This window comes from Cyanistes caeruleus, chromosome 4 (genome assembly GCF_971803275.1).
Source record: "Cyanistes caeruleus chromosome 4, bCyaCae1.hap1.1, whole genome shotgun sequence".
NCBI classification, from domain to species: Eukaryota; Metazoa; Chordata; class Aves; order Passeriformes; family Paridae; genus Cyanistes; species Cyanistes caeruleus.
This window is the reverse complement of record NC_141704.1, coordinates 49077626-49092734: the sequence shown is the minus strand read 5'-3', so window position 1 is coordinate 49092734 and position 15109 is coordinate 49077626. Positions and strand designations below refer to the sequence as shown.

General features: G+C 40.3%; 1 protein-coding gene across 1 annotated transcript in view; it reads right to left on the bottom strand.

The window, feature by feature from the left end:
• Positions 1-15109, bottom strand: part of WIF1 (Wnt inhibitory factor 1) — a 37097-nt gene that overhangs the window by 14687 nt on the left and 7301 nt on the right. Inside the window, exon 3 of the mRNA XM_086884509.1 lies at positions 5307-5415. Within this exon, the coding sequence (XP_086740635.1) occupies positions 5307-5415 (109 nt within the window). The remainder of the gene's footprint in view (positions 1-5306; positions 5416-15109) is intronic.

Here is a 15109-nt window from a genome sequence, read left to right as displayed (position 1 = left end):
AGACACTTCACTCTGACAGAACTAGCTAAACATAGTGACATTTGGACATTGCCTTTCCAGGGAAAGTATTCAAATAGTTTTGAAATACAAAGAGTTTAAGCAACTAATTAAGGCCAGTAAATCTGGATTATTTTAATGATGAAGTAAGCCAAATACCTCAGAACCATGGAATTCTCTGCTGTGATTGTCACAAGTGATCTCAAATAATCTTCAGATGAAACGATTTTATCTCTTCAAAATTGGCTCTTCTTAGCTGCTTTGTAAGTCAAATCCAACTAATAGAAATTGTTTATTCCTTTCTTCTGAAGCTGGCCTGCGATTTCCGAATGAAGTACAGAGCTAAAAGCCCTACATTTGGGTTGGTTTACATTGTCTGTTATAAAAATTTTCCAAGCCATAATTTGGCCATTTTCATTATTAGGTGCCTTGGTAAAATACAGAATAACTTATTGCTGAGAATAATATTTTTGCCTCTGGTAAGTCCTATAAACTGAAAGGTCCCTTGCAGTTCTCGTTCTAAAGCAATTATGTAGTCAAAGGGCTTTTGCACCAGCCTTTGCAAAGACCAAAACCATGTAACCATGTGGTAAGAAACTCTTATAATTGATTATTTAAAAATACATTTTAAATGCTGTGAACTTCTTAAACTGTAGTAACCTTCTTATAGCATAAGTGCAGGAAATCAGTGCTTGGATTGGGATATGTTTTTGTTGAACAAATTGCAATGGGGAGGAAGATGTGGCAGACTGTTAATGACAGAACTATAGCTGTATCTAGATTTCATTGAATTGGTAGCAAGCCCTGAAGTCCCCTGAGATTTGGCTATGGTTTAAAAGCCTAGGGAAAAACCCAGCAATGCATCCCTAGAGTCCAAGGCCACAGATAATAAACCTTTTATTCCAGCATTGCCCACTCTGGAAGCATCCAAATTTTTGGACTTACCACGTGTCTGAACAGCCAGGCACACAGATATGCAGAAAAGGACCCTCCTGTGAGCAAAAAACCACCTGGATCCTGGCTGAACTTTGTGGTGATTCAGAGTTGAAATAAAACCCTTAAGCTCTTCCTGAATCTTTGCATTTTTTATGCCTGTTTGAATAATGCTAAGTACCCACCAATAGCACTACAGTCAACCCAAAGCACAGAGAGAAGTCCCATGCATTAACAAATGGCCATGAGCTCCTGTGGCCTATCACAGTGCTGACCAGGGCCACAGGAGGGCAAACCTCAGCTCTGGTCACTGCTTCCCAAGTTCAGGATGCAGTTTACATTTGTCCATCACTGGCTAAAAACAAGGAGAGGGAATCACAGATATGGATTTCTTTCTGTTAACCATCCTCCTACCACCAGGCAAGAAAACAGCCTGTCCTGCACATATACATATCTGTATCCTCTGGAGCACTTTTATCCAGGGCTGCAGAGCAGTTGGATCTAACAGGAACAAGGAAAGTTTAACTAATTTGAAAAGGAACCTAAGGAAACCTAGTGTCTTAAACCTACTTTAAGTTTAGGTATTAGTTAGAATGCTCTCCTAGGATGCAGGTTTAATACCTTTTCTCTGGGAGATCATACCTTTTCCCTCTGCTGAGGAAACCAAGGTTCTCTAACTTGTCCTCAATAGAAGCAGGGTGAGAGTAACTCCTGTATGTCTGCAAGCCCTTCAAGTTTGCGAGCAATTGCCTTACCCACTAAGCAAATATGCCAAGGCCAGCAACAAAAACCACCTTTAGTCTCGGGTGGGACTGCTTAAGGGACATCTCTGAATGACCAGTCTCAACAGAAGCAGGCATGAAAGGTCTGGAGAGCCCATAGAGAGCCCTGCAGCCCACTGTCACTCTCCACCAGCACGGCAGACAGAGCAGAGACGGTGCTGCGCTCAAAGACTATGATGATTTCTGCCACTGAGCTTGGAGAGATTTTCAGCATCTTTGGACGCTCAGCTCCTATATTTCAATGCTTCAACATCAGCAGTGGGGAGGGAGAGACCTCCTGAGCCTGGCAAGTGGGCTGTGGGAGCTGCATGCAACACATGAAGCAGCACCGTGCCAGCAGCCTGATCACACCAGCCTGCACCGGCACCACACTGCCTGGGTCAGACAGGGACAGCAGGGGCCAGCTTGGGTCACCTAGGGGGCCAGCTCTTTCTCAGTCACAGGCCACTACATTGCTTCTGGGCACAGACCTATAGCTGTGTTTACCTTACCACACCCTCTGAGTTCGGTGTTCAAGATGTTAATCACTGCCACAAAAATGACTCACTTTGTTTTGAACTTGCCAACCTCAGATTGAACCACTGGATCTTCATAGGCTTTCCCCTGCAGTCAGAAATGAGCAGCCAGCTGCTTCTCATTGGGCAGGTATCCACACTCCTCCCAAATACCTTCTTTTGCACAAGCTGAGCAGTTGTGAGAGCAGCTGAGCTCTTTAAGCTCCCACTGAAAAGCATCTTCTACAGCCTTCTTAACATCTTACCATGTGTTTAGGTGTAACAATATCCATGTTGTGAGCACTGAATCAAGTACCAGTTCTGGGACTTGGGAATGGGTTTTCAAATAAGTCTAAGGAACCTAGGTGATTTAAATCTCACTTAAATCCAAGGAGAATTTGGTACCTCATCTCAGGATATATCAAATTAGAGAAAGCTAAGAGAAGGACAAGGCTGCACCCAATGAGGAGCAATTGGGTAGGTTGTGACTCTCCAGTCTGGCAAAGAAAAAAAAACAAACCAGAGGATACATAACAGATGTGTACAAAACCATGGATAGGATGAACAGTATAGACTGGCTACTGTGTCTACCAGTGCAAGGACTAGTGCCCATCAGATGAAGCTGTTGCAGCCAGACTTGAAACAACAGGAGGGAGATCTTCATGCAATAGATGGCAGTGAACTCCTTGCCAAGGTGATTGGAGAGAACAGAAGATTATATGGACTCAAGGAGAGCCTGGAGAAGTACTGGAAAGAGAGATCTATAACCCACGTGGACTTATAAAGCAGACAAATCACTTAAGACACAAGAAACCCTCCAAGCTGAAGGTAGTAAAAGCTGAGAGGGTAAACAGAAGTATCACATATGCTTGTCCTCCTTTTGCTCTTCCACAGATCTTCTTATGGCTACCATTGGCCATAAGGCAAATACAGGCTAGAGAGGCCCTAGAGCACTAAAGCCATTCATATGCCTTATTTGGAGGCAAACTTCTCAAAGAAGTTTCAAGAGTCCACTGACTTTTATAAAACCACTGGGTTCCGTTACCTCTGAATAAGGTACTTTAATCCTCATTCTTGTTTCCCATGCTCATGTTTACTACAGTTGCCTTTCCCCTTTTATTTCTTCTTAATTGTCTTTAAGGGCAATTAATTGTCTTTGGGCTAAAACACTTTTTCAAAAAATACCAGCTGTTGATTTGTTACTAAATACAAGCTTGTGGTTGAATTTCTTCCGACATCTGTATGTACAGAAAAGTGCTTTGGTAGTGCAGTACATCCAGGCAAACTAGACTTAACTCTGTTTTGCCAACACTTAAATGATAGCAATAACTACAAAGTAACAAACAATCGCTATCTTTATAGCATTTATTTAGCATGTATTATTATATATATATATAAATATATATTTATTTAGCGTGTAATATTATAGCATGTATTTACTTAGGATTACTCACTTAATTTTGGCCAGCTAACAGGCAGTGTAGAAAACCCATCATCATAACAGTGTCTCACCACTAACAGTGTACATGCTTCAAATCTTGTATGGGTACTGAGCACTGGAACACCCAACAGGACTTAAATCCTGCTTATTTACACAGCCAGTGCAGCGCTGCCCTGCTCGTGATCCATGTAAGGGAACACCATGGACATGCCCCTATTAGTCCTGGAAGTGAGGCACCAGTGCTGCCAACAGAGTAAGTCCTTCTCGGCTTTAATAAGATCTCCCACCCATGATGGTTAACAGACTTCCTGCTGCAACTATGAGCTCTCATCTCTGGCCTCCCTGCACTTGGAGATTAAATTTTCCTAAAATCATTCAGGAAGGGGTAATTTTGGTCTAGCCTTTCTAAATAGTTAAAAATTAAAGGAGAAACTAGCTTATATTATAGTGCTGAGTGCAGCAGAGAGTGCTTTTCACATATCTCACCTGCTTTATATAGAAATAGAGATAATGCTTAACAAGAACTTGGCTTTTATGACTTTTAAGTTGCTTTTAAGTATCTTTATTTGACATTTATTTGGCTTGGAACCAATTAAATTGCAGCTGTTGTGGTATAAATATCATAGCATCTTTCACCCAAATCTATTTTCAGTACTAATCATTCAATCCACTTTGAATGGAGACACCAATCATTCATGTTAAATTCCAGGAGGCACAGCAAAAAGCTGTATTGAAACATTACTTCAATGCCAATCTACTGCAAGCTGAAAATGGAGAATATTATACACAAACTTTCAGAATTTATCCACTAAAAAACAGCAAAGGAATAATGACTCATCAGAAATGAAAACTTATGTACCAGTAGTTCATTTGCAGTCCAATCCTCCTGTTTTATTACTCATTTCTTTCCCACATTTATCCCACTGATTGGCTAAGGAATTTAAGAAACAATGATCACTAAGATACTGCTGTCACCAAGATATGCATTTCTACCAGAGACTATCATGTGTGAACCCTGAAACAGATCACACAGATGGTTATTCATCTGCTTCAGAGTGAACCAGATTCAGTAATCTTTCATGGAGAGCTTTTGTACTCAAATCAGCTCACTATGCACCATGGTATTTCTAGAGCACTTGCATTGGCTTGGGCTCAGCCTCTGCTGTGGAGCTGTAAATTCCAGTGAAGGATTAAGAATGCACAACTAAAGGATAAATGATAAATGGTAATATCCTAAACTAGGACTTGTGGTTTTGAGCTGAATGCCTGATGAGCCCAAATGAAAGCAAAACATCCACAAACTGCAACTGCAACCTCTGAGAAACAGAATAATTTGACAATTTTTCCAATAGTGATCAAAGAATTTGTTTTCCAAAAGTTGTACAACTTAAGTAATAGCATTCTTCAATTTTATGCAACAATTTTGCACAAGTTTTTGCTGATTTATCTACACATAAAAGGTTCATGTGTCTTGGCTCAGACAAAATATGCTGCTGTACTTAGGCAAGGCAATTACAAACTGTTCAGCGCCAAGCACTGTGGCAAGCATTGCTTTAGGCAATAAACTTCAGAACTACAATTCATAATGAAATATTTAGACTTTACTGGCTGCAGAATACTTTTTACAGAAACAAAATTTATAATATCAACTGTACAAACCTGATGCTTTATGAGGAACTGTTCCAAGCAAGGGGATGTTTATAGTTGGATCAGCCATTATGCCTTTATCCAAAGAGTGCAAAGACAGGAATTCATAGTAGTACTCAGCCTATGACAAAATAAATGAAAAATCTATATTTATTTTAATTGTATTCACAGAAGCAAACTATTGAGCACATAAACTTTAGCAGAAAAATACTACACTTCTCATGATGCCATTCTCTGGATTAGTTTCGGTAAGTTCCCTGATTGCTTCTTCATCTAAACATAACTTTCAAATAATTTCCTCCAAATCCATAGATTGCAAGTGACCATACAGTAATCAGGATGCAGCATATCAGCAAGAAAAACAGCATGCATATAGTGGACAAATGTTATACAGAGGAGACCTTTTTTACAACTCACACTGTTCAGCTGGCAGACAACAAAAGTATCTGAACACTAAACTCATTCTTAAAGCTGTTTTTTGGGTAGAATCCTCCTGGAACTGACTGGTGAGCCTGGATGACCTGCCTGTACCACGAGTACAGTTTAAAGGGCATAGCAACATACAAGTGTGGCATGAGGTTATCCAGGCTTGCTCTTGGTTGATCTGCACAGCACAGCGCATTGCCTTGGGCAAACAGTGCCAGGCAGTGAGTAGCCACACTGCTGGAGCACCATGCCAGGACACAAATCTTGTTTACAGCTCTGACACTGCCTTGTTCAACCCCACTCCATGTGGGGTTCTACTCCATTGTTCCAAGGGTGGAGCCAAGAGCTCTCCTCCCATGCTGGCTCCATGTCACTCATTAACTGCAACATCAATGATCTGTTTTGGCGATCCCTAGAAAATGTCAGCATGATTTAAAAACTACTTTCCACTACCTTAATCCTATCCCTGATAAGCACCTGCATTGTGGCACAAATTGCAGGCTCTGGTACTTTTGTCCATGGGAGCTTGGCCTCTCTGTTGAGTCATCTGTTCAAGATTTCTTTACATTTGATGCAACGTGCCATCATGTGTCTGCAGTGTGGCTGTACATACCACGTACACCAGAGATGTGTGCCCCTTAGCCAGTCACTGGAGGCTTCCACTACTGCCAGTAGCACAGCTGCTGGTGTGCAGAGCAAGTGGAAATCAAAATTTATGTTAAATTGTGGCATCTAATTTACCATGAAGCATACAAGGGCTTACAGGTAATTCTATCTGCTGGTCTCAGGTAGGTACTTGAGACTTGAGCATGGGCACTGGCAAAAATGTTTCTGTCTACTCACTGACCACAGACAGTTCTAGTCTGTCTCCCTTTTATCTAAAACAGTGCAGCAAAGAGCCAGATTAAAGCCAAAATTTGGGCTAAATGATAATGATAGCTAGTTTGTAAGATACCTGTCCATGTCCTTAGCCAGAACACGGTCCTTTTTCTCCTGTAATATCCTGGTTGCCCATACAAGAAGGACATGGATTTAGTGGAGGGAGGCCAGAGAAGGGTCACATAGATGATCAAGGGACTGGAGTGTCCAATGTACAGGGAGAGGCTGAGAGAGCTGGAGTATTCAGCCTGGAGAAGGCTTATGGGGGATCTAATGGATGTGTGTAAATAGATGATAGGGGGGTGTGAAGAAGATGGACCCAGGCTCTGCTCGGTGGTGACCAGTGACTGGACAGGAGGCAATAGGCGCAATACAGAAAACTCTGTTGGAAACTGAGAAAGCATCTTTTTAATGTGTGGGTGACTGAGCACTGGCACAGGTTGTCCAAAGAAGTAAGCAAAGCCTCCCTTTGTGAAGATGTTCAAAATCCAACTCAACACACCCCTGAACAAGTTGCTCTAGATGACACTGCATGAACAGAGGGGTGGACTAGATCATCTCGAGGTCAGACTGTCTGGTCTCAGACAAGCCTCAGCCCTTCTATGACTCTCTGCTCTGCTAACTTGAGCAGAAGCCCTGACAGGGTGTGAGAGACCATCTCCCTAAGCTTCTGATGACACCAGAAAAGTACTCATGACTTGGGTAGAAGGGTTGTTATGAAATTCCTGATCAGCCCTGGCAGAACATCCACTTGCTCTGTGGGGATGGTAAGGAGACCCCATAACAGAGAGGAGATAGCCTGAGGGGCTACACTCTGCATGGATGATCTTCAGAGGGTGTTCTGTAAGCACAGAGACCTCAGAGGAGGACTTGCAAAACAACAGGGCAGGAAACAATGAAAGGTTTTAAGTGGGGGTTAAACACATGGAGTAAATGTGTGAGGGAGAGAGGACATGGAGAAAAGCAGTAAAACCAGAGATGAAAAATGAAGTCTGGAGTAATGTTCAAAATGCTGCTTTTAATTAAAGATATTTTTTTCCAATATACCATGCCAAAATATGAAAACAAGCCATAAAGTCAGATTGTGAACATTTTTGTTTTCAAATAAAACTTTGGTTCAGAAAAATAATTTTATGTCCCCACACATCTATAGAATAGTACAGTGAGTGAGTCAAACTCCACTGTCTGTTTCTCATTGGTTAGCTTTGATGTTTGGTTGTATCTAAACCAGGTCATAATGAGTTATGGCCTGGGATATTAAAACATTATGTTCTTACTATTCTAGTAAACAACAACTGGTAACTAGACCAAATAGCTCCACTCCTGTATTTCCATTCCAGACACCCTGTTGTAGAAGGTCATCTTGTGAGCCAGATTCCCAGTTTGTTAGGAAAAAGACTGGAATCTTATTTTCTAGAGCAAATTTTCTAGAGCCTAAGGATAAAGACAAAAAGAAAGTTCCTTGTGGAAAAAGGGACCCATTGCTGCTTGAGCCGCAATACTCACTGCCGCTCAAGGAAGTAATTCCTCTAACCAGCGTAGAGGCGTAGCAGCGGTTAGTGCCCCAGGCAGCAGTGTGTTCTGATGGCACATTAAAAGGATGGGAAGAGACATTGCACAAGCAACAGGCTGCTCAGAAGGAAAGCCACATACTGCACATACTGGGGAGAGATAACTGCTCTCACCATTTCTCTGCTAAGGTTTGTACATCTGCTGAGTTGACAGAAACTGAACTTCTTGATATGATGGTATCTAAGAGCTGGAACACCTCAGGTAGATCCAGCTAGCATAACTTCAAAGTCATGTGCTGCAGAGTATGTTTGCAAATCATGTCTGCTGGATTGAGTTGGTTAAATCTTGACATAAAAGTTACATACCAAAATCCCAGTCTAGAGAGGCTGCACAGTGAAGCAGAGTAGTTTAGCTGCTCAAATATGTGAATCTAAAACACTATTTGACTGCCACAAATCCTATCTATTTGGAGAAAATCTGTTTTGACAGAAATCCTACATCAAATCTCCAGTATTGTCCTGCTGTAATTGGAGTTGATTACCAATTAACTTGCATTAATCATCATGACTGAAAAGCAAACAACATGCTCTCAGCAAATATTTACCATGCTCCAGCCTACCATGAAATTTAGTGATGATGGTTAATTGAAGATATAGGTCTGTGCAATTAAAATATTGTCTAGTGACTACCATAATTTATGCTGCAAGTGGTCATTATGAGTGACCTGGTAGTGAGAATGAAATTTGCTTGGATATTGTTGCCAGATAAAGGGGAAAAATCCATAACCTGTAATCCCTTTTCCATTATAAAGGCACTCTCATGTTTTTTGTTTTGTTTTTTTTTTTTTGGTTTTTTTTACAGCCAGCCTATGAACTCACTGGTATGTGAAGGTCTAAATTTGGTAGTGAAGCTAAATCTTAGAGGAACAGTGTTGTCAAAGGTGGTGAAGAAAATGGGGTTTGCATTAAATTGGTGATCACTGACAATTGCACACTTTGCAACTGTCAGTGAGACAAAGAACTTTTGGCTTGACTTTAAGAAGCACCTGAGGAAAAGTATGCTTTGCTTCTGTGGAAAATGTCTGTTTGAGATCCTCAGAAACTGAGGCAAGGACCCCTGCAGACCTTGTGTGAACAGTCTGGGGAGTTGGTGTTTTCAGGCAGCAGGTAGCCCCAAGCAGCTGCCCTTTAACAGTACTCCATGTGGGTAAAGCCCTTAGCAGAGAGAGGAAATTTCACTTTAGGCAAATAATTCCTCAGTTGGGATTAACTTTTATGGACTTTGAATGGCTGTTTTCTATAAATCAGAGGAATTTAAAAGGTTATAAAAATAATGAAGCCCTCTAACAAGTATTGTAGCAAACATCTGTCGGCAGTTTGGTTTTAAATGATATACAGTTAAAATTCCTACAGATCTCCCTTCCGTGGGTCAAGATCTACTGCATTGAAGTTCTCTTATCATTCAGATGCCAAGTTGTTTCTGCCTATTTTTTCTTTCATATTTAATCAAAGAATTCACCATAATATGCTTTATGTTTTCTTCATTTCACATGATAGACATAGAATTGTAGTTCCTAAAGCAGAGCAGAATAGCTTGAACTGTTGTATGTCATGGTTCAATAACATAATGAAATCTGCACCCTTTCTAATTAAGAAGCAAATGTATGTTAGCTTTGGAAGTAAATGTAAGAAATTAACTATATTTTCTTCTCATTATTTTAAAGAGATCGGTGCTGAACGTTCTGTTATCAATTAAATGACAAATATATCTTAATGCCAATTTTCCATATTTAAAGAAAGAAACACATCAAAGAAGTTCCTTTTTATCCCAGATCCACGAATATTTCTGGCTATGCACACACTTGAAGATTCTACCCTTGCATTATCCATAGCAGATGCTCACAGCAGCATACACCATAAATAAAGTCACAAAGTGAGACAATGTATGTGTTTCTTAGGTGTTTACAGCATGGACCATTGCTTCTCCTAGATATTAACTGCATTAGGTCAGAGAAGTTGGTCTGTGGTCCAAGATGAAGCAAAGTAAGATGAAGTCCAACAGAGATTATCCATACTGTGCATACCAGGCTATTGCAGGAGTCTGGCCAGAGTAGGAATATGTACATATATGTGAACATTTTGTTACTGCAGTGCAGTCTAGACACTGCTGTAATGAACAACATAATGAGGCTTCCTTAGACAAGCAGATAATAAAGTGTCTGCCTACAGACTGCCTATTTTTGTGCTAGGGACAGAACCTGTTAATTGGTCCTGTCACAGAGTGGGTAAACCATTTTTCACACCTCAGTGTAACACTCAGAAACTTACTGTCAACCTCAAGAGGTAGACCTAAAATGGGAGGCATGCTCAACAACATGAAGTGATACTGAAACCTGCTCTGAGAAAATCAGTTTACACAGAAGACAGAATAACCTGCCTGTCTTCCAGTATCAGCTGCTAAGGGTATGGGAATGGACCGAAGCAGTAGGGTTAAAAAACCAGAGATGCACACAAACGAAGGAATAGAGATATTTGGTGTTTCAAAGAAGTAAAAAAAGGACACAAACTAGAACTCAGAGAAATGGGCAATCTCAAAGAAAAATACATTATGTGACAGTAGTAATTAGACAATGCTGTGGTGAAATGCTCACAAATCTTTAGAGCCTCTTCTGTGTCTGCTTTCTTCACATTAAGGAAATTGTGGCAGACTGAAGAAAATCCATGCACAAGAAGGAAGACCTTTTTAACAATAGAGTGCATCCCTGCATGAAACTTTCAACAATAACTACTTGTGGTTTTAATGGTTTTAGAAGAATGGTATAAAACTCTCTGATTTTGCCAATGGAAGATGACTAACTGGTGCTTAATGTCTCCTGTGGCATTCAGCTGTGGATGGCATATCAGGTCCTCCAACAGAATGATTTATGAAATTGGGAAAGTGAAATTTATTGTTTGCTTTTAAAAGAAGCCTCAGATTTTGAAAGGAGACATTACAGGCTCCCAAGAATGCTTTGCACTGGGGAGATGGACTGAAATCTTTGCAGAATACATCAGCTTTTCCTCCAAATAATGAGAAAATAAATTCTATAAAGATAAGTAATATGAAAAAATCACTGTAAAGAAGCTTGGTGAGGTCACAACATAATAGATTTAGATTATATTTAGCACTGTTTCTGGCAGTTGTCAGGTTTTTGGGAGACATGGGAAACAGGGCAGCTACTCAGTCATTTTGAACAAATATTTTCTCTCACCAGACCGTGAGCTCTGGAAGCACTCTAGCATTTGAAACCAATCTCGGAATGGAAGCTGAAGGGCTTGCTGGAATAAAGACTGGGGTTTGAGAGGAACAGAGGTGAAAAAGAAAAGTTCAAGTTTAACAGCAGAGTATTAACTCTGAAATGCATCATGATGCCAAAAAAGCAGGCTCCAGAGACAGAGGGACAAATAAAAGCCTAGTACACATTCCTGTCCATCATTGGCCTGCTAATGACAATAAGGTTTTGGTTTAGATCAGAGGCAGCCCCTTGATGCAGCAGATACCTGCAGTGGGGGCTGTGGGGCTGTCCCACCAGGCTAGAGCCCTGGACAGCAGCATATGTGCAAAGAGATGCACAGCAGCGCCCAGGTTAAGTACAAGCACGTGGAGACAAAGGCATGTGGCATGCATGATTTCTTTAAAACAGTCACAGCAAATTTACAGCTCCTCAATGATGAAAGCCTGGGAGTTTCTCACTCCTCTGTCTTGCTTTGTTGGGAGACAAACAAAGCAAAATAACCCAATTTACCATATTTAGACCTTTTTTTTTGTTTAACTAATTTTCTGTAACGCACTTTAGTACAGCTTCACTAGAGTTACTTTTGAAAAAAATTACGCTGAAAGAAGACAAAATCACTAAGGTTCTGACAAATATGTGCAGTTAATTACATCTTGAAAATTTCTGACAAGGAATAACATTTTTCTGTATGAACCAGGACTGGTGCACGAGTTTTCTTTAAATTGTTTTCTCTTATGCCTTACAGATGAAAATTAGATAATTCTGCTTTAGGGAAGAGTAGAGAAGCAAACAGTATACAAAAAAGAAATATCACCAAGATTTCAGATTTAAAGTAAGTAAAAGACACGCATGCCTTTGCTCTCTTCAAATCTTCAACAAAACATATTGCCCTGGTATACTGAAAACTTAAAAAGGCTATTCTGAAAAGTTAATTCTTGTTTCAGCACAGCAAGGGCTAATTCGTTCTTTGTTCACCCAGGAAAAGATTAGTGCTCTCTCTGGTGGACATTTCATGATCATGGACGTTCAAAATACTCATCTCCCAAAGCTAATAAAAAAAGGAGAAAATGATGACTACTTTTAGAGAAAAAAAATACAACATACTGTCGCATCAGGTCACTTCCTAAGAAAACAAGTCTCTGCAGGTCTGCCACTGCCACCTGCAACACTTCTATGTGGCTCTATCTGAGAAAAACCCACAGGGTTATTTTCTCCCTGTCACAGCTTGAAAAATATGTGAATATCTTGGTTGGCTGATCCTGGGAGGGCATCTTTAGATTACAGTCTGTTTACAGTTTCAGACTTTGGATAGATTTATTGGAAATTAATAATTACCTTGAAAATTCTTCACAGAGGACATAAAATAATTTCAATAAAATCTTTACAATTAGAGAAATGATCACACTAACAAGTATTTAGGTTAGTTATGGTGGGGATCTGAACAGATACTATATTTAGTTAAACAGAATAGTTTTAAAAGCACAAATGTAAACCTTAGAGATGGTGGCTAATCTGATGTGATGAGGGAAAGCTCATAGATGAAGAATAAGCTAATTCACTTCCTGAATGGTGGTAAACATGGATAATGCATACAGATTCATTTTGGCCACACTTCAAACTTCCAACCCTTTGTTCTTAAGCCTCACAGAATACCTTTGAAGTTGAGGATAAAGCTTCTCTAGCACACCATTACTAAAGAACAACCTTCTGATTATGATCTCATGAAAGTGTAATCAATTACTTCCACAAGTTAAAAGCGTGGCAAACAGCAAAGGTCACATAATTGGCCTTTATTGAGTCCATGTGTTTCAATCTTGGCTTTAACTGGCACTCCTGTATAATAAATATAAATATTTCTCTTCAAAATGTAAGCAGTGAACTTTCTCAAAAGTTATGAAATCTCACAGCAGCTTCTGTCAGACTCGAGTCCTTCAAGGGCTTCAAAGAGGGATGCCTCTACTTTTGTGTACCTACGTAACAAAGTTTCCAGCACCTCTGACTGAGAGTTTCTTTATTTATTGCTCAATAGATACTGGTGTTCAGCTTTATTTTACAAGAAGACGAGTGTTTAAAATTTGAAAAGTTGCAAAAATTCAACTCCAACCTGACTAGTCATTAGGAGAGACTTCCTTAACATTGCTGTCTTTTAATATCTACTATATGGATTTTCAAATTTCTTTTTATGTGAAAATTTAGTCATTTTTTTCTTGTTTCACAGGCTGTCATTGATCAAAGCAAATTCTACCATGAAAGAAGAATTAAATTCACCACCAAGAGGTTGCTAAGTGTATCTGGAAAGGAACTTATGTGTTTGCTGTTGTACCTGAAATCACACTGATGAAGACTCTGCTAAGTGGATGTATATTGCTGTCATATTTCCATGTACTACAGAGGCCTCCACATAGTTCTGTCCTCCATAACTATGCCCTGAATTACTCAAAGTAAGATAGATATCTCTTCAGAGTAAAGCAAGGAAATATAACCCTATCCCCAGTCTCTGATAGGAAACTGAACAGGTTCTACAAACAGCTTTTCTGTCTTTTGGACTGTTTCCATAGGCAGGGTCAGCAGAGCTTTATCCCTGGGTTGCAGTACCAGCTTTCACAGGTCCAGTCTTTTGAGCTAAGGTCCAGTGTATTTCCCAGCACTTAAATGAAGTATCTTCAGCTCATCCTCGACTTCCTGTGCACTCAAAGGACAGAGACCAGCACTTGCAGAAGAAAGTTCAGTCCAGCTAGAATCTGATTTACCTGCTGTCTTGAACCACCTTTCTTTCCCTGCCTGGATGCACATGGAGTCTATCTGCAGCATGGGCATCTTCAAAAGGCCTGGACTCTGGACACACAGTCAAGCTGAGATTCCAGATAAACCTTTTAAACACATTAGGAATAAGTCCTATTAAGAAAGGCAGGAAGTTTATTTTGGGAAAGCTGGATCCTTCTGTTGTGTTTTTTTAAATTCTGGATAACATGACCTATCAATCTAAATCCTGACAGGGAGGGCCAGCAGCTGAAAGTTCCCCAGTAAAATCTTTGCAGAGACACTAACCTCATTTTTATTAGAGAAAATGCAAGAGGGACAGCAGCCTCAGAATTGAAATGTGTGGGCCTCCCCAAGCCCAAACTTACCTGTGATGAAAAACAAGCAGGAGTCTAATGACAGCAAAAGTCTGCTATAAGACAGCTGTCCCATTTGGGATCCAAGAGCTTGCTAAGATCAGAGATGTAATTTATTCCTTGATGAATATCTATGGTAAATCTGGTCTGCTCTTGCAGACTGAGACCTGTCCTTTTTGCCACTCAATACACTCCAGATATGTTGACAATCCCTAATTTCTGCTGGAGTTGTAGGCTGCTGGAGATTCCCCAAATACCCCAAACCAGCCTTGACTGACAAATGAAGTGAGTAGTACTGGGCTGAGTGGGGTCCACAGTACTTTCAGGAAGAAAAAAAAATGCTGGAGGGGAAAACTGTCCCACACCACAAACCTTGTTCAACAGGCACAGAAATGGCTGAAGAACCTTGGTATGATCCATCACCTACTCTAAATCAGGAAGGGAAAAAGACCTCACTGCACTTACTTCAGTCTTTGCAATCAGGGACAGGAACAGATATATAAACCTAGAGACAGAAGTTTCTATTGGAGTTTTTTGATTTGGGAAGAGGTGGAAAAGCAAGAGATTCTACAGGAATTTGAAGAGATGGTGAGATTTTTACCTCCAGG